General features: G+C 45.4%; 1 protein-coding gene across 1 annotated transcript in view; it reads right to left on the bottom strand.

The window, feature by feature from the left end:
• The window catches only part of phactr3b (phosphatase and actin regulator 3b), a gene marked incomplete at its 5' end in the record, with an annotated part of 52,736 nt that overhangs the window by 15,504 nt on the left and 18,423 nt on the right, over nt 1-18,809 (bottom strand). The window contains 7 exons of the mRNA XM_083660639.1: nt 10,991-11,144; nt 13,277-13,467; nt 13,747-13,954; nt 14,040-14,285; nt 14,890-15,033; nt 15,430-15,504; nt 15,739-15,897. Coding sequence (XP_083516765.1) covers nt 10,991-11,144; nt 13,277-13,467; nt 13,747-13,954; nt 14,040-14,285; nt 14,890-15,033; nt 15,430-15,504; nt 15,739-15,897 — 1,177 coding nt within the window. The remainder of the gene's footprint in view (nt 1-10,990; nt 11,145-13,276; nt 13,468-13,746; nt 13,955-14,039; nt 14,286-14,889; nt 15,034-15,429; nt 15,505-15,738; nt 15,898-18,809) is intronic.

Consider the following 18,809-nt stretch of genomic DNA (forward strand, 5'->3'; position numbering starts at 1 on the left):
AGTATTTCCACAGTTAAATTTAGAAACAAGAGGATTCCCGTCTCCTATCCCAGGCTGCTCTGCATTCTGCTGCAGCCGTGCAGATCAATGCTAGGTGTTCTTCAAATATCACGACGCACTCTTCAATCTATATCAGTGGCACTGCTAATTAGTCATACTGTACCATTAGGGGCTTGTCTAATTAGTCATACTGTACCATTAGGGGCTTGTCTAATAAGATTTGGGGACCTTTCCTTCTATGCGTAATTCTTCTTAATTCCCAAATGAATGTGTTGCCTGTTCCTTTGCACACCGTGCGACATGCCTGCAGCTGTGATGTAACATAATACGTGTCACGTATCTGCTGTACTTGTATGGGTTTATGTGAATGGATATTAAGCCTTTGTTTTGTTTCATTTTGTCTATTGCTTTTTTTGATCCCTGCTGCTCACTCCCTTCTCTAATCTAAAGCCACATATCCTGTACACTGTGTGTGCTGACATGTGGCAAATGCCTTGTTGTTGTTCAGGACACTTTCAAAACCTCCCAAAACACATTTTGGAAGGAATCAACGAAAGAAAACGCTGCAAAATCATGCATTAAAAATGATTGTTCACTGTCCAGTTTAAGATAACTTGCAGGGTATTTTTTTAGGAATGCAGTCACAGTATAAGGTCAAACTGTAAAAGTATGATGACTGCACCAACTGTATACAGACAGCTACTTCAGTTTCAAAGAAAAGGGATGTCGTTGTAAAACAAACAACCATGTGGAAAGTAACACATAGCTTTGCATACTGTTGACAAATACCTGAAAATAATACTGACTATAGGCATGCTGCTTATGAACACTCGGTTGCTCTTAAATTCCAATTCCAAAAGGAACACGTAGTGTGGAAATATCCTAGAAGGTCCATTTGCACACGTATTATATACCTGTGCTGTGAGTACATGAACATAGCCAGTAAGTCAGATCAATGCCTTGGCATCACGTTGCGCGGTGTGCCTGCTACTGTTCTGCACCAGAGTAAAGCGGGGAAGCTGTTGTCTTTCAGCCATTCTGTGCCCATGTAGAAACTGCACAGCCTGTGGCCCTTCACAATAGGGATGTTCATCAGTTATCGAAAATCGATAATTGATCGTTAAGGAATGGAATCGATCATGTGGAATTTTTTATCGATTTTGTTATTATTAAACGTTTTTTTTTGCGGACTAGGTTTGGGTGGAATTCGTTCCTCCTCGCCCCACTCCATTGCACAGCCGAGTAACGTGAGGTGGAGCTTCATATAGTCTCTAGTTTTCTGGCTGGGCACGGGCCTTTGTGCCAACAAAACTGTTTTAACACAGCAGAGTGTTGGAGAGGAGACACATTGAAATAAAGAGTTCATTGAGGAGAACACGTTGTCTTTCGTATTTTCTGCCATAGGCATTCATTTCGTAAAATTATATATATATATATATATATATATATATATATTATTAATATGATCGATAATCGATAATTGATTGTTAATTTTCACCGATTTTCGATTATTACTTCACAACGCTCACACACTGCCATGAGCTTCTCCGTCAGGACACCGGGTGCTAGTAGCCACCTCCACAAACACTCAACTCGGTCACAGAGTCATGGTGATTCATACAATGTGTAGACAACACAACCAATGGTACAAGATGGATGTTTAGAGAGAGCAGGGTTGGAAGGTGGTCGGTCACATTGGGCTTTGTCGTCGTCATCGTCCTCGTCCTCGTCGTGCGGGCTGCTTGGCCTGGAGGGACTAGTCATGTCCTCTGGTGGGGGGCACGTGGCGAGCAGGGGAGGACAGGGACACTGCAGCCGAGCACATGGTGTCGTCAGCTCAAACAATGGCATGCCTCAGCTGTCCGTCTCTGGCTCAGGCCTCTTGTTGACCAGCCCTGCAGTCGTCCGCGGAGCCGGAGCCCGACAGCCTCCAGCAGCTGTGCAAGCCAAGCCAAGCCGGCCTGCAAACACAGCGTCTGGCACAGTGACACCCGGCCGCAACCCCCCTGTCTGTGGGACTGTGGGACAGAGCTTCTATATTATTCTCAGTGCAAGTTTGTAGAGTTCACGATAGTGTTGTTCTTCTTGCAGCTTCTCTCAATTGTGCTTTGATTCGACTGTCTTGGTCGCATTAAAGTGGTCACTGGTCACCCGCAAGATCGCCTGTCAATCAACAGTGTTCCAGTACCGACGCCTTTTTCCTTGGATTCTCTGTTGACATCGCTTGAGTTTCTCTTTTCTTTTAAAACGCATCACTTCCAGTGCGCCGGAGGATCTTTCCCAGGAAGGACCTACCAGACACCGGCTATTTAGAACAGCACATCGTAATGTAATAGCTGTCATGAACTTGATATTGGTTGAATATTGTGTTGTAGCAATCAGCAGTGAAAGGAGCTATTACTCCTCTGTTATGTGTGGCATCAAACCAATCTGAGTGCATTTATCTTCAGCACAGACGACCAGAAGTTCCGGGCAGAAAATTAATCAAGCCAATAATGTGCTAGAACCTGAGCTGACACTGCCTGCAGACACAGACACACGTGTCCTATTGACACATGATGGCTTCCTCTGTCTATTATGTAAGAGCGATCAGGAGCTTCCTTTACATAAGCAGTTTGGTGGAGTTGATAGAGTTGATGTAGACTACCGGCTAAATTGCCTCAATCAATGGGAACAGCACTGTCATCAGAACATCTTAGACTTACAGTAATGGACGCAAATAGAAATGTTCCACATCCACAATATCAGACATGTCGGATAATGCCTTTTGCAATTTCGCAATTACTTGCTGCGTTTTCAATTCAATGAATGATGCTTCTTTTTGAATGCACGGCTGAGTGCGTCGTCAACACAGTCAGGCATGCCAGGCATGCGTACGTACGCGACACGTGGCAGCTCGCATGGAAAGAGGTGTGCTTGGTTTAGGAGGATAGGGCCTCATACTGTACAACACATCACACGCACACACAACTCCTCCAGCTCTCCAGATCGACACACAGATGTGAGATGCCCCCCTGGGCGAGGTGGCAGGAAAACGCACGTGGGGGAAGCACGATGCTCTGCAAGAAGCTGCGTTCTGAACACCAGCGCCGCCGCCTCACTCACCTCTCACGCCGTGATGCTAAATTACAAGCGACAAATTAAATTAATTAAGTTCAATTACAACGGGGAGAGCAAAGGCTCGGCTGTAAATTAATTAGGGTTCTTCAAAGCGGCTGACAGATAGCCCTGTTTCCCGCCCAGTGTGGTCACACAGGAACAGGAAACATGCTCTCTTTTGTCTCTCGCCTCTGTGTCTTCATCTCTCTAATGAGCTGGCCTGACCTGCTGCGATGCTACCATGTTATGAAACCACACCCAGCGGGAACCAGCATAACCACAGCACCAGTAGAGGGAGACATAACCACAGCACCAGTAGAGGGAGACATAACCACAGCACCAGTAGAGGCATAACCACAGCACCAGTAGAGGCATAACCACAGCACCAGTAGAGGGAGACATAACCACAGCACCAGTAGTGGGAGGCATAACCACAGCACCAGTAGAGGCATAACCACAGCACCAGTAGAGGCATAACCACAGCACCAGTAGTGGGAGGCATAACCACAGCACCAGTAGAGGGAGGCATAACCACAGCACCAGTAGAGGGAGGCATAACCACAGCACCAGTAGAGGCATAACCACAGCACCAGTAGAGGCATAACCACAGCACCAGTAGAGGCATAACCACAGCACCAGTAGAGGGAGGCATAACCACAGCACCAGTAGAGGCATAACCACAGCACCAGTAGAAGGAGGCATAACCACAGCACCAGTAGAGGGAGGCATAACCACAGCACCAGTAGAGGGAGGCATAACCACAGCACCAGTAGAGGCATAACCACAGCACCAGTAGAGGCATAACCACAGCACCAGTAGAGGCATAACCACAGCACCAGTAGAGGCATAACCACAGCACCAGTAGAGGGAGGCATAACCACAGCACCAGTAGAGGCATAACCACAGCACCAGTAGTGGGAGGCATAACCACAGCACCAGTAGAGGGAGGCATAACCACAGCACCAGTAGAGGCATAACCACAGCACCAGTAGATGGAGGCATAACCACAGCACCAGTAGAGGGAGGCATAACCACAGCACCAGTAGAGGGAGGCATAACCACAGCACCAGTAGAGGCATAACCACAGCACCAGTAGAGGCATAACCACAGCACCAGTAGAGGGAGGCATAACCACAGCACCAGTAGAGGCATAACCACAGCACCAGTAGAGGGAGACATAACCACAGCACCAGTAGAGGGAGGCATAACCACAGCACCAGTAGATGGAGGCATAACCACAGCACCAGTAGAGGGAGACATAACCACAGCACCAGTAGAGGGAGGCATAACCACAGCACCAGTAGAGGGAGGCATAACCACAGCACCAGTAGAGGGAGACATAACCACAGCACCAGTAGAGGGAGGCATAACCACAGCACCAGTAGAGGGAGACATAACCACAGCACCAGTAGATGGAGGTATAACCACAGCACCAGTAGAGGGAGACATAACCACAGCACCAGTAGAGGGAGGCATAACCACAGCACCAGTAGAGGCATAACCACAGCACCAGTAGATGGAGGCATAACCACAGCACCAGTAGAGACATAACCACAGCACCAGTAGAGGGAGGCATAACCACAGCACCAGTAGTGGGAGGCATAACCAAAGCACCAGTAGAGGCATAACCACAGCACCAGTAGATGGAGGCATAACCACAGCACCAGTAGTGGGAGGCATAACCACAGCACCAGTAGAGGCATAACCACAGCACCAGTAGAGGCATAACCACAGCACCAGTAGAGGGAGACATAACCACAGCACCAGTAGAGGGAGGCATAACCACAGCACCAGTAGAGGCATAACCACAGCACCAGTAGTGGGAGGCATAACCACAGCACCAGTAGAGGGAGGCATAACCACAGCACCAGTAGAGGCATAACCACAGCACCAGTAGTGGGAGACATAACCACAGCACCAGTAGAGGCATAACCACAGCACCAGTAGTGGGAGGGCATAACCACAGCACCAGTAGAGGGAGGCATAACCACAGCACCAGTAGAGGCATAACCACAGCACCAGTAGAGGGAGACATAACCACAGCACCAGTAGAGGGAGGCATAACCACAGCACCAGTAGTGGGAGGGCATAACCACAGCACCAGTAGAGGGAGACATAACCACAGCACCAGTAGAGGCATAACCACAGCACCAGTAGTGGGAGACATAACCACAGCACCAGTAGAGGCATAACCACAGCACCAGTAGAGGGAGGCATAACCACAGCACCAGTAGTGGGAGACATAACCACAGCACCAGTAGAGGCATAACCACAGCACCAGTAGAGGGAGGCATAACCACAGCACCAGTAGAGGCATAACCACAGCACCAGTAGAGGGAGGCATAACCACAGCACCAGTAGAGACATAACCACAGCACCAGTAGAGGCATAACCACAGCACCAGTAGAGACATAACCACAGCACCAGTAGTGGGAGGCATAACCACAGCACCAGTAGAGACATAACCACAGCACCAGTAGAGGGAGACATAACCACAGCACCAGTAGAGGCATAACCACAGCACCAGTAGAGGGAGGCATAACCACAGCACCAGTAGAGGCATAACCACAGCACCAGTAGTGGGAGGCATAACCACAGCACCAGTAGAGACATAACCACAGCACCAGTAGAGGGAGACATAACCACAGCACCAGTAGAGACATAACCACAGCACCAGTAGAGGGAGACATAACCACAGCACCAGTAGAGGGAGGCATAACCACAGCACCAGTAGAGGCATAACCACAGCACCAGTAGAGGCATAACCACAGCACCAGTAGAGGGAGGCATAACCACAGCACCAGTAGTGGGAGGCATAACCACAGCACCAGTAGCGGGGACACCAAGGGACGCCAACTCCCAACAGTGATCTCAGTACTTTGAGAGTATTTCTGTTACCAGCCAAAAAACGAAATAGTTAAATAGTTGTTAGTTTTGCTGGCACCCACTCTAAGACTGAAGAATTATCCCAACAATTATATCCCACCCACATCTTTCTATTTTTGTTCCCCGTAATTAGTCATCATCATTATCCGCCTACTACTTTAGATGAGAAATGGCAGAAAAGCGGACTTTCTCTAGATGGAGATGTTCCCACTACTTTGGTTTCATGGAGCAGATGGACAAGAACATTGGGACACTGACAACTGAGAGAAGACTGAGCTACACAGACTTTTAGAGATAACAGGGTTATCCACAGGGTTTGGGGTGTAATGTAAAAAATAATATCAAGTTGTGCAAGGGAAAAAGAAAGTGATGTAATGAATAACATGTTACTTTTTTGAGTTATGAGACGAACCCAAATCTTCCGATTCTTGTTACAAATGTTGTTTTGTATTTTCCTGCACTGAAGAGAAAACTTAAACACTGTGCTTAAATCAACATCCCACAATAAAATTGAGTTTGCATTATATGTTTGGTATATTATGATAAAGTCACTGGAAATTTTGTAAACCAAATTCAAAGATTTGTTTCTAAACACATTACACATTAGAAATGAGTTGCTGAAAACATGTGAAAAGTCTTAGCGCCATCTAGTACTGAATTGTGGAGTTAGACCGTTTTCTCAGTTTTTCACCATTTCTGTGATCAGGATTTTTTGGGTGGGCCCTCCATACAGTATGCCCCCCCCCCTCCGCTAACACTATATAAAGGCTGAAGTCCCTCTACCCTGCAAATTAAAAAAAAAAGTGTGTCAGAATGTATCAAGTATGTATTTGGCAACATTTTTAATTGTTCAAATTTGGCTGGGTGGTTAATAACATGTTTCTGTGGTGTGACAAACTCAAAACACATTTATTTTTGGTTTCCAGGGACTTTAAGGATTAAAAGTCATCCAGGAATGTGCCTTAATTATTAGTAAAAATGATGGCATCTAAAATCCATAGTGCTATTAATTACATTGCTATCGTGTCTTGATCATTTATTCTGAACTGTTATTATACCACTTAATAGGCTACAAACACGGCCAAAAGGAGTAAAACATTTTTGTGGGGGGGGGGGGGGGGAACATAATGAACAACAGAACATAATGATTACTATTGAATATTGACAATTTTGGAGCTATAAAGCTGTAAGCCATAATGTGCTTTACATGTACGCAAAATACTATTTCACATTTTATTACATAATTCGATTCTATATTTTATCTTCACAGTTAAATGAATATGCGTGAAGGTAAACAACCCAAAGAACGAAACCATCTGTGACGTTATGTCACTTTCTGGAGCCGCTCCATGGATGATGCAGAAACATTGACTTATCTCTCTGTGGTCGCTTTTAAACCTTTTACAAATGGGTGTGTCTTCACCATGCTGCTAACATTGCTTCACCAGATACTGTACCCAAATCCATGGGGAAAACACACTGGTACAGACAGTCACAGTAGATTTCACTACAAATCTATTTATGGCCAACACTCCTCCACAAAAGGCTGGCTTGCTGACAACACCGGCTGGAGTCCTGGCTCTCTTTAATCTTGTTTTTGGAAACGAATCTTGACTAAACTGCCCAACATCAAGAGAACAGAAAATGCAACGGCTGTGTTAAGGCTCCGTGCAGCTGCCTGAACAGACCCACACCAATGTAATCTGTCAGACGCATGCGGGATCCGACAAAAATAGAACAGGTGCGTTTTTCAGTGCCGCATGTATTGCCCATCTAAAACCCAATGTGCACCAGATGCGGTACGGCTCTGTGCTGATCCGGTAAAACTCACGCATCTTAATCGATGGGCAATACATGCGGTACGGAAAAAATATGCACCTGTTCCATTTTTGTTGGATCACGCAATAAATATAAATATAAATATAAACACATAAATAAATCATCTCTCCTGATTCAAAATTTAGCTGAATCACTTGCTTTACTAAGTGAAAATATTTTTCTAAGTATTTTACGAAATGTCTATGGAAAAATAATGGCCATGCCAGTTTTTGTCGGCTGTCATGTCATGTCGGCTGAGGACGTCTGTGATTGAAAACCGTAACAAATAACAAATGCATAAACCGTCGAGCAGGATTTTGCTGTGTTCATCTGAGAAATCGCATTAGCTCAGTTCACATGAAAGAAAGTATCTTTGGAATGATACCAAACACATGAATATTATATGGATGGCTCTAAGGTGTCATACCTTACTCGTGATAATGTATTCTAAGCAATCAGAGTTTATGAATGACTTATAAGACATTGTGAGACACTAATAAGCCTCACAGTTCATAATTAGTTTGATTTCTCATAAACAAAAGAAGCTTATAGGTTCCAGTGGGAAATGAAAGCACTCGGCTCTCAACAGCACACAACTCAGTCTGTTTAATTAACAAAGGTCAGAAACACTCCCACATGTGTTCATGTTGGAAAGTGGAAACTGTTACAAAGCAAGCGGACCAAAAACAACGGAACTGACTTACTAACTGACTTACTAAATTGTATTCGATTGCTTCTGCCCGAACCAGTAAAAAATCATGGACCTTTCAAGAACTAAATTCATAATGTAAGCACTCTCCTGAGTCCTGACCATGAAGATAGCCAAAACTATTTTCAAGGCATCTTGTAATACAAATGTGATTTTCAGCACTATGATGAAATACGCCTCAAGCCGATATAAAAGCTGCCTCAAACAGCCTACAGTAACAACATAACGAGAAGTTCTGTTTTAGTGTGTGAGGCCACCATCATCCTCCTTTTGGTATACAGTTGCTGTATGTCAAATCAGAACATTGGGTAATGGCTGCTGTGACTTGTGACAGCATTGTCAGAGTAAAAGCTTCCTCCTCCCACTCGGCAGCATTGCATAAGCCTACAGTAGCAGTACACCCTGTGCTGTTTTATTCAGTGAAACCAAACCTGGGGCCCTGTACTATGAAGCCATTAGCGAGGTAACTTCAGGTTTAATCACACTGTTTTCCATGATCACTTATTTATCGGAGATATAGCAGGTAGGCTACTTAATTGACCATATTACTAATGGATTAAAGTTTCTGTGGTATGTAATTTCCCCCCTGTTGGCTACAAGCAATGTCAAAGCCATTTCATTGTGCTTTTGTATTCCGATATCATCCTGAGACAGAGACCGATTGGAGCACTGAAGCCTTGTACTTGTATAATATATTAAATTAAATCTAGCTAAGACATTGGAGGATGTTTTTATATTTACTTTTTATCTGCTCCCAAGTACATTTGACCCCGCTGGGGTTGCAGCTGAACGGCGTATGGAGGAATACCACTAAATCACTAGAGTATTTAAAGGTTACCATAACGCAGGGGTGTCCAAACTTTTTGGAATGGGGGCCAGATTAGATAACGTGAAAATGCCGGGGGCCCAGCTGTTTCTCGCATCATATGGGTTATAAAAAAATAAAATAAAAAATCACATACAATTGTACTCTAAGGATTTTGTTTACCATCTGAAAACATTAGTTTTACGTGCGCTGTTCCTTACTTGGTGCTTGTACAAACTTATGCTAGTGCTGTCATCGTTAGGTGAACAGAAAAATGCAAAGTGAACTTGCTTGATTAACCAATACTGTGTGGAGGGCCACATATAGTATATTTTGAGAGACAAGCCGAGGGCCACTTAAAATCGGTCCACTTAAAATCGGTCCGCGGGCCGCAATTGGCCCCCGGGCCGGACTTTGGACATGCCTGCCATAACGTCTCCAAAGCTCACCAAGGTGCCGTGTGCACAACGGATCAAAGGCTGGAATACATCAAAGCAATTTAATGGGAAACACAGGTGTAATTATGGTCACATCTATTGATGGGGCAGTGATATTATAAGGCTATACTGTAACTTGCACATTCACACAATCAGTGATTTTTTTTGCCAGCCTTCCTGCATTTTGCAGCTGCAACTGTGTTGCTTTTGGCCTGTATGATGTGTTTGAAATCTGCACATTCTTTCAGTATTATAGTTTGTTCTTCCTGTGTGAAATATGCTGCTCGCTCGCTGCCAATGTGTCCACAAACTAGGCTATTTTATCAATGAAAACTATGTCCACCATCAGTTCAGCCACTTGGATAGGGAAATCCTGGGTCGACAGACCGAGTTGATAACCAGGACCGGTTAGCGCGATTGTGATTGTTAGAGTTGGTCAATCCGGATCAAGGGAGGACATCCTGGATCTGTTAATCGAGTGTTGTGGTACAGGCCCCTGATCTGAATGTTAATCCTATTAAATTCACCATAATATAACAGCCTAACTCCATTTACATAACACAACAAATAAGATTATGTTCTCTGTTTCATTCCTCCTCTGCCTTTGAGAAAAGCCTGTTCCACACTCCCCCCCCCCCCCCAAAAAAAAGCATCAGAACGCTTGACCCAGAAAAGCCGCAACCATGGTGGAAATATGACAAAACGGAAAAATCTGTAGAGAATATATTAGCATTGATACTATCATAAGTGTTATCACTCTTGGGGACCAAACAATTCACGGTGGTTACATGTTACATGAAATAAAGTAAAGTAAAGTAAAGTAAAGTAAAGTTACATGTACTGTGATGAATCTGGTAGCCTGATTATTTCCAGCTTTAAAATCCTCATAATAAATATTTTTTAGTGATGCGGCCCTGCTACACATTCACAAACTGGGTAAGCCATGCAATTCCAATATAGACATTGTGTGTGTGTGTGTGTGTGTGAGAGAGAGAGAGAGAGAGAGAGAGTGAGAGAGAGGCTGACAGGATACAGCTGTGTGTATGTGTATATCAGAAATGGTTAACTTATAAATTCTGCGGTTGTTAGTGGTTGGTGGAAGGGGAACAGACAAGAAGTGCAGACAACAGTGAGTGTGGAGTGATGAAAGGGACATACATGGGACAGAGGAGGGTGTGGGGGGGCTGATGGTAGGGGAGCTGATGGTCAGGCTGGGGTCCGCACAGAGCCACTCACTTGGCCAGCTTCATCTCGATCTGCTGGCGGATCTCCTGGCGCTCCTGGTCGCTGCGGACGGGGAAGATGTTGCGGTCCTCCAGCTCCTGCTTGCTGGGCCGGTTCCGAAGCTTCACGGTCAGCAGCTCCTTCCTCATCCTGCGCGGGAGGGTGCCTGTTGGTGTTGTTGTGGGGCGGCAGGTGGCGGTGCACAAATTAAGGTCACTTCCCAACAGCAGACATACTTCTCCAGCTAAACCCGCTAAACTGACGCTAATCAGTACACACTGTGCTTTCGCGCTTTCCTCACAAGAACCTGAGACACAAAGTCGTTGCCAAGTTCAAGCTGCAATAATTGGCGTGTGATGCTGCTCATTTTGTGGCTCTGTTCTATAATGCAGCTATGTGATCATGTCATTTATGTATTCATATATATGGCTTCTTATATGGAGTTTGTGATGACAAACAGTGAGGTGCAAACCCTCACTTACACTGAGAAAGTGGTACCACTAAAGGCATTAGGTGTAATCGTGGGCACATTATAAGCCCAGTGTGAGTGCATTATTATAATCAGAGCATGATATAATACACACACAATTTGCAAAACCTTTACAGAGTTGAATAATCTGTGGGCCAGCTGTATAGATGATGACATGATTAAACTGAATGTAATTCTCTGTCTAATCATTGTATATTGTAAGAACAGGTTTTCTATGGGCTATAATCTGCCTGTAATGCATCAAAATGCACTACTAGGTACCCCCCCCCCCCCCACCCTGAGACCCATAGACATAGTAACCTCAGATGTCTGTATACTCTTGATGACCCACATAGAGTGATGCCATTGGCTGAATGACTGGTCAGGAATTAGGCCACCGCACAGCAGATGTTGACGGGCGGATGAAACTTAACACCACTTAAACTCTGCCATTTGTCCTCATCGCAAATCTCCCTGTCATACTCCCACTGTAAACAGAATATCAGCTCAGATTATGTTGTCATACTCCCACTGTAAACAAAATATCAGCTCAGATTATGTTGTCATACTCCCACTGTAAACAAAATATCAGCTCAGATTATGCTGTCATACTCCCACTGTAAACAGAATATCAACTCAGATTATGTTGTCATACTCCCACTGTAAACAAAATATCAGCTCAGATTATGTTGTCATACTCCCACTGTAAACAGAATATCAGCTCAGATTATGTTGTCATACTCCCACTGTAAACAAAATATCAGCTCAGATTATGTTGTCATACTCCCACTGTAAACAAAATATCAGCTCAGATTATGCTGTCATACTCCCACTGTAAACAAAATATCAGCTCAGATTATGTTGTCATACTCCCACTGTAAACAAAATATCAGCTCAGATTATGTTGTCATACTCCCACTGTAAACAAAATATCAGCTCAGATTATGTTGTCATACTCCCACTGTAAACAAAATATCAACTCAGATTATGTTGTCATACTCCCACTGTAAACAAAATATCAAATCAGATTATGTTGTCATACTCCCACTGTAAACAAAATATCAGATCACGTTGTCATACTCCCACTGTAAACAAAATATCAAATCAGATTATGTTGTCATACTCCCACTGTAAACAAAATATCAGCTCAGATTATGTTGTCATACTCCCACTGTAAACAAAATATCAGCTCAGATTATGTTGTCATACTCCCACTGTAAACAAAATATCAGCTCAGATTACGTTGTCATACTCCCAGTGTAAACAAAATATCAGCTCAGATTATGCTGTCATACTCCCACTGTAAACAAAATATCAGATCAGATTATGCTGTCATACTCCCACTGTAAACAAAATATCAGCTCAGATTATGCTGTCATACTCCCACTGTAAACAAAATATCAGCTCAGATTATGCTGTCATACTCCCACTGTAAACAAAATATCAACTCAGATTATGTTGTCATACTCCCAGTGTAAACAAAATATCAGCTCAGATTATGCTGTCATACTCCCACTGTAAACAAAATATCAAATCAGATTACGCTGTCATACTCCCACTGTAAACAAAATATCAGCTCAGATTATGCTGTCATACTCCCACTGTAAACAAAATATCAGCTCAGATTATGTTGTCATACTCCCACTGTAAACAAAATATCAGCTCAGATTATGTTGTCATACTCCCACTGTAAACAAAATATCAGCTCAGATTACGCTGCTTCATGATGCATTGACAGGGCGCCTGGATTGTGTTGGATTTCTACATTAAGAGGTGATTAAGATAATAGCAAAGCAATTATTACGGCACACATCTAGTACCAGACCTACCAGAGATAACAGACTCATTCCAGCTCTCCTGGTCGCTGTAGAATTCGTCTAGACGCCGGTTCTCCTTGTTCTCATCGGACTCCTTCTTGCTCTCCGACTCGCCGGCAGGCTCCTTCTCTGTGCTGGAGGTGCGGGACACTCGACTGTCTAGACGGCGCTTCGGAGACGAGCGCACCTCCTTGGCCTGGAAACTAGGGTCACCAAACACGAGATAACTGTCAGTTAATGTCATAGGACTCCAGCACATGCCTTGTGTGATGAGTTGAAGCATGGCCCCGATGTTCGGAGAGTCTGCCAATGCCTCAAAATGGATCTGAAGCAAAGGCTGAATAATAGACCCTTTTCACAGGGGCCATTTTGTGTCAAAAAGGCAGGGTAAACACAGGTGCAAGCAAAACACTAATGAGGGATTCCAACTTCCATGATTGGAATTTGGAAACCCTCATTAGTGCCCTCATTAGGCGTCTTACCTGTCCTGTCTATGTTTGCTGGCCAGGGCGCGGTGCAGTTCCTCAATGATGCAGCTAGGGGGCAACTGCGGGTGCAGCGTCCCGAGGTGGGGGGACCCGGTCGGCGTGAGGATCCTGCCTCGCAACAGGGAGCCCTGAGGGTCTTTGGGAAGTGTGAAGTTCCGGGGCAAGGTGGCCGGGGACTTTTTCACTGGCACCGGATGAGGGCCTGCTGGGGAAACTAATCAAATTGAGACACTGCTGTGCACCCCTCGTCTATGTGAAACAACAAAGCTTTGCCCGCGCAGACTCACCCTCCAGGCTGCTCAGTCTGCTGAGCAGTTTGCCCGGCAGCACCGGCAGGTTGGGCGGAGGAGGAGGGGTGCTGGCTCGTCTCTGAGGCTGGGCCACCGCCGCTTCCTGCTTCCCCTCCGTGGCCTCTGCTTTCCCCACGGACGGGTCGTCTGAGCCGGGGTCTGTGAGTGACGTGCCGTCCTCCTCCCCCTCCTCACTGTGACCATGCTCTCCGATTGTCTTGGAATCCTCGGTCAAATCTTGCACTGAAATCAAACAACAGCCATGGTATGAGTATGACACAGTCACAGATAGGTTGTGTTTTCACGATCTCTGTCTCCATCTAGTGGTCGATCAGAGAAACAATCAGATAAGCATCCAGGCAAGATGGTTTGGATTTGTCAGCCTTAATTAGGAAGGGTGTTTACAATAGAGAAAAGCATCGCACCCCGACCATTTACTATAGAGTCACCCAACTTGCCCAAATTAAATTATGTTGTTGGCAGGTATGGTCACTGAAATCTTCTCCACACACAAGGCACATGGCAAATAGAAAATAAACATTTGTCAATGCTGTGTCCAGAGAAAGCTGGACTCACCAACAATGGCTGAAACCCTTCACCACCTCCACCCCCACCAGACAATAACAAGAGAACATTTTGGCCTAAAGATTGCACCTCTTGCTGCCTTTTGGTGCCACCAACATGCAAAATTGCCTCGTACAGTTTTAACCACATTCCCAGTACTGTACGAGGAAACCTAAAAGAAAGAATACTCTTCGAAATAAACAACTGGGTGTCTTTGATTTGCAGAATACTGAATGTCCTGGTTGTTATCTATCCAATCTAAGGCTTTGTGGATTTATTGTACCTGTGGAGGGATCTAGATCACTGCCCAGGTCTTCCAAGTTGTTGTTGGCCAAAGGCGCCATGGGCTCGTCCTCTCTGTTCTCAGCGTCTGAGTGTGTCGGGGTGTCGGGGTCTTCGCTGTTACCCCCACAAGCCAGATCTGACTCTGCAGGCAGGGAGCGCACAGGGGGAAGAGGACAACAATGTGTCACCATATGACTAGACGACATGAGCAACTGAACTATAAGAAGCCTGGAGTTATAGTGCGGGGTGGTGTGTGTGTATGTGTGTGTGTGTGTGTGTATGTATGTGTGTGTGTGTGTATGTGTGTGTGTGTGTGTGTGTGTGTGTATGTATGTGTGTGTGTGTGTGTGTGTGTGTGTGTGTGTATGTGTGTGTGTGCGTGCGTGCGTGCGTGCGTGCGCGTGCGTGCGTGCGTGCGTGTGTGCGCGTGCGTGCGCGCGCGCGCGTGTGTGTGTATATATGCGTTTGTGTGTGTGTGTGTGTGTGTGTGCGCGTGCGTGTGTGTGCGTGCGCTCATCCATGCCCTCTCAGTTTGCACCTGTCTCCGGCTCCCCGGGGTTCCTCCTGACGAGGTCATCTCTGCTCTGTCGTACAGCTGCCTTCTTCTCCAGCGCTAAACAACACAAATAAAGCATTCTCCATTTAGAAAACGGGTCCACATATTGCATGTAAATGAGGGGGGGGGAATCTGCAGCTTGGGTTCATTAACAAACATCCCCCCCGTATTGGTATTCACCGGGTAGACCCAAACCACTCATGTGATCCGTCCAGTCAGTGTTTACTTCTGCTGACGCGGGCATGAGTTCGCTCAAGCGCTCTTTTTTGGCGCTGCGCTTCACACACTCACTTGCCGAGGGCTTCAGCTTCTCGTTTTTCTTTTTCCTCCATTTCCAGGGCTTGAAGATGCGTCCCAGGCTGGCCAGCTTGCTGTTGCGGCGGACGGGAGGCGTGCGCACCCCCGACACCAGGCAGCCCGAATGCAGCGCCCTCTGCTGGTCCATCACATCTACAGCACAAACAGCAAAAAACACAGGCGTCTTAAATAGGCCGGAGGCGACAACATTCATCATCACAAAGACAGACAACAGGGACATCGATCAGCGCTCCCGTGATGCTGCTGAGGAGGACTGAAGGAATTTCACAAGTCTGCATACACACACACACACACACACACACACACACACACACACACACACACACACACAGTGTGATGAAATACTACTGACACCCTATCATGTGAGAGGAGCAGCAGATGTGGGTCACAGGCTGTAAACGCGTTATTGATTCCAGTGTGATGGCAGAGGCTGGAGAGGAGACACTGAATGCTATTGTTTGTGTCTGACTCACATGGCCGCGGGGCAGCCAGGCTCTCCATCTTCCTGGCCCCCCGGAAAACACAGACAGACAATGGAGGGCTTTTAAAAAGACATCTTGAAAAGACACATCATAATAAATCAAGTCAGCTTCGGCTTCCATTGCCTTGTGGATACGGTTGTCAAAAGTATCGATAGTATATCGATATGTAGCGATAACACTAAATAGGGGTGCTCCGATCCGGCTAAGCCACGATCCGATCTGATTCCGATTCCTGGGGTCACGATCCAATTCCAGAATCGATTCTCGATTCCAACGATTCTCGATTCCAACGATTCTCGATTCCAGAATCTAGAATCGATTCTCAATTACCGTATGTAGTTTTATATTGCAATAACACACAAAGGTAAATCTAAGACAAAAAATGACAAATGTATTAATGCTGAACTTCAAATTCAACTTCTGAAGTATTACAGTCAATTCATTTTGCAAACTAGGGGGGAATTCCCCCCTTATGTTCTTCAGATAAGATGGATTTATAGGCTGGGGGGGATCTGTAGACTTTGAGAAGGATTTATAGATTTTGGGGGGAATACATTAACCAGAGTTCTTAAGTGCAAGAGGTGGTGTCACCGTGGCAGTACAGTACACAAATGACATGAACATTTGGACACTTATTCAGCCGGTATCTTGCATGTTGCGTTTAGGTGCACTGTAAAAAATATATATATATATATATATATATATATATATTTTTACAATACAAAGAAGAATCGATTCTTGGGAGTTTAGAATCGATCCAGGAATTGTGGCATTAAGAATCGCGATCCTTTCAGAATGGATTTTTTGGAGCACACTAAACATTTGAAACGGATACAACACTTATTTGCAACAGTATCGATACCGGCAGTGCCTTCTCTTAACTCCAATCCGGGTTCCTTTGAGTGACAGGGCTGCACTAGCTTTACTGGCTGTCCACTGACAGACGTCAATGGCCATTCCTGTTAGCTGGTACTGTGACTTCTTGAAGCACTCAAGTCTGCATGCTAAGCTGGAAAAGGCCCAGAGTAGGGATCACAATGGACAGACAGACAGACAGACAGACAGACAGACAGACAGACAGACAGACAAGCAGACAGGCAGAGAGACTGACTGTGCTGACTTGTGTTATGCAGCACTGGGTGGTACAGACTGACAGACAGACAGACAGACTGACTTGTGTTATGCAGCACTGGGTGGTACAGACAGAGGGCTGTAGTTCCTCTGAAGATGCACAGAAATAGGAGAGCACTCCTCCTACACAGTCTGGGCTGACAGCGCGCTGACACCTCAGGGAGCTTCCAGCTGAGCCATGTGCTGTGCAGGGAGGGATCACTCCACCACTGCTCTCATCTTGTCACCGACATCTAAATCCACTGCTGTCTGTTCATTATCTCTTCAGAAATGGCTGCAAAATAGGCCCTGAGCATCACATTATAAGACAAAAGTGAGTGTATTGTGTAAGCAATTTGTATGGAGCTATTCCACAGGTGCAGTGGGATTTGATTTCTGGCAGAGCGTCGACCAGCAAGTAATTGATGGACAGCAAAGTGCAGGAGGCGGACAAGTTCAACATCAACCCAAACAAGCACCATATTTTCACAACATGATATCATTATGAGAAGGAAAACTACAGTATGCACATCGCTTTTCCAGGACAGGTGCGTAGGACAAGGACAAAGTGTTCCGAAATTGTAAAGGAGAGTCCCGCACACTGTCCAAACTTGCAATACTCTGCTCTGCAAGACTCCTTTCTTTCTTTCTTTCTTTCTTTCTTTCTTTCTTTCTTTCTTTCTTTCTTTCTTTCTTTCTTTCTTTCTTTCTTTCTTTCTCCTTTACAATTTCGGAAACAATATCATAGCATGGAAAAAATCTCATAATAAAAAAGCCTTGGAATCTGTTTTGAACTGATACCAGGACCATATTTTGACAAAACTATGCAGGTAGCAGCCAGCAGCTATGAATGACAATGTACTCAACTTTCAATTCAGTGCTATATATACAGGGCTTTTCAAGTCAACATTGGTGCTGCAGGAGTGCATTTGTTTGTTGCGATGCTTTTCCTTGACTTAAGCTTTGTGGACTAGAAATCCAGTTCAAACTATTTCAGCTGCCGACAGAAGCTTCATCACTGCATTCTCCTATCACTCTGGAATGGAGCCATGACGGATAGCTAGCGACGCATGGGATAACATTACAAACATCCGCAGACTCCATGTACAACACGAGCACAAACAACTGACTTTATTGATCCGTGAACAAGCAGCGCGTTGTTGGCGCCTAGAGTTTCACTCTGACACCAGAGGCAACCGCAGCAGCCACACCGCTTGACGGCCAACAATGGGAAGCAGGTCAGTCGCCCAACTGTCATGTCCGCCTGCATGGGATGATGCACTGGGGGATTCAGGTCAAGCCTGTAGTAACCGCAGCAGCAGGACCAGGGTCAGGCTGCCGTTGCCATGGTTACCACGCTGGATGCTGCAGAAAAGACCCTCGGAGCAGCATGAGGAATAGATAGGGGGGTTGCTGGGTGGATGGGAAGGCTGTTGCCACACAGAGAGACAG

This window comes from Poromitra crassiceps (assembly GCF_964638095.1).
Source record: "Poromitra crassiceps genome assembly, chromosome: 25".
Taxonomy (NCBI): Eukaryota; Metazoa; Chordata; class Actinopteri; order Beryciformes; family Melamphaidae; genus Poromitra; species Poromitra crassiceps.